Source organism: Nelumbo nucifera, chromosome 1, assembly GCF_055504915.1.
Source record: "Nelumbo nucifera cultivar China Antique chromosome 1, China Antique-T2T, whole genome shotgun sequence".
Lineage (NCBI taxonomy): Eukaryota > Viridiplantae > Streptophyta > Magnoliopsida > Proteales > Nelumbonaceae > Nelumbo > Nelumbo nucifera.
Genome location: NC_142649.1, coordinates 141,022,513 through 141,024,319, shown reverse-complemented (window position 1 = coordinate 141,024,319; position 1,807 = coordinate 141,022,513). Strand labels below are relative to the sequence as shown.

Genomic DNA, 1,807 nt, shown 5'->3' with positions numbered 1-1,807 from the left:
CAAATATTATTTATACTTTTAATTTTTGTACTTAGGATTGGGTCCTTACCCAGAAAATTAAAAAAGAAGATAAAATTAATCGCACTTGAGATTAAAAAAAAAAAAAAAGTGTAAAAAAGATAAACGCTGATGCCCTATGTTGCGCAGCTGGATAATTTGACTAAGTTGTCTCATGAAGAATAAGTCATTCAGTAGGTTTGGTTTTCTATTTAAGCAGAGAACATTTCATGAAGAGAACACCAACCTGGATCCCTTGGCTCATCTTTGATATTCCTCCAACATGTATTCCCTGCGTTTCACTCCTCTGTGTCTGTTAACCATCTCGCTTCTTGTCCATGGCGTCATTAGTGCCGACCCTCTTTTCCATTTTTGTTCAAAATCCGGCAACTTCAGTGCCAAAAGCCCATACGAGATCAACTTGAACAAGTTGATGAGCTCTCTCTCCTATAAAGTTGTTCCCTCGGGCTTTGGACTCGGTTCGGTTGGGCAGGCACCAGACCGTGCAAATGGCCTTGCTCTGTGTCGAGGTGATGTCTCAAGCACAGATTGTAAGACCTGCGTCTCTGAGGCCAAGACGGAGATTCTACAACGCTGTCCCAATGACAAAGAAGGAATCATATGGTACGATAACTGTCTCTTGAAATACTCAAATAAGGATTTCTTTGGGAATATCGACTACAAATACAAGTTCTACATGTGGAACGTACAGAACGTAAGCAACCCAGCTTCCTTCAATCAGAAAACAAAGGAATTGTTGAGCCACCTAACCAACGAAGCTTATCATAGCCCAAAGCTATTTGCAACGGGAGAGCAAAAACTGGGAGAAGCACAGACGCTATATGGTCTGGTTCAGTGCACCAGGGATCTCTCTACCACTGGTTGCAAGAAGTGTCTGGATGAAGCAATAAGCGAAATTTCTAGTTGCTGTGATGGTAAGATAGGAGGGAGAGTTGTTGGTGGGAGTTGCAACTTCAGATATGAGCTGTATCCCTTCGTCAATTAATGCATAGAATTAATATCCTTTTGGTATATATATATATATATATTTATGGTTTAGGGATATACCCCATATCATATATATATATATAAACCATCTATATATAATAGAGGAATAAATAAAGTGTTGATGCATGCATGAACAACTTTAACAACTTTATTGTGGGTAAAATAAAGTCTCTCAATGTACTATAAGATTGGTGTTTGCTTTTGCTTATAGCATGTATTAATTAATTAATTCAGTTTGGTGTTACATGAACAAAGATGATGTGTGAATATCCTTTCATTCCTCTATATATATATATATATATATATATCAAGCAGTATCGACAAGGTTTCCAAAAGGACAACTTGAATTCATTAATTGAAATTGGTAAAAGATATTGTTTTGAGGCTAGCTAAAATATATGTTGCTTACTGTTCCTGTAGCATGATGTTCCTAGCTGCATCATCAATGAACAAAAACGCTATTTTTTATGAATGAGACGCATCTCAATCTTAACTGGAAACAAAAGACTTCAGAACTAAAAGAACAAAAAGTTCCTAGCTGCACCATCAATGTTTGTGTTTCCATATAGGTGATATTTTTCTCTTATTAAGTCCATATTCCAGTAATTACTCTCGTCTAGCTACCTCTACAAAAAAAATGTTGTCAGACATAAATTGGATTAGGAACCAACGGTAAAATGGTTTTTGGGATGTCTAGTTCATTTGGTCAAAACTATCCCAAATACATGCTTGTTTTAATTAATTAGTAGGAGAGTTTGGATATTGAACAAACCATTCAACTCATGGCCTAGAGAACAAAAAA

The 1,807-nt window shown here is 36.5% G+C and overlaps 1 protein-coding gene across 1 annotated transcript; it reads left to right on the top strand.

Moving 5' to 3' along the window:
* Positions 1–218: 218 nt before the first annotated feature.
* Positions 219–1,269, top strand: LOC104590173 (antimicrobial ginkbilobin-2-like protein). Its single transcript, XM_010248721.2, has one exon. It carries the CDS (start codon positions 281–283, stop codon positions 1,001–1,003), a length of 723 nt encoding a protein of 240 aa, XP_010247023.1. The 5' UTR covers positions 219–280; the 3' UTR covers positions 1,004–1,269.
* Positions 1,270–1,807: the final 538 nt, after the last annotated feature.

Bases quoted from the DNA above. Each gene is read 5' to 3' on its own strand.
- LOC104590173 (XM_010248721.2), top strand. From the start codon at position 281: ATGTATTCCCTGCGTTTCACTCCTCTGTGTCTGTTAACCATCTCGCTT.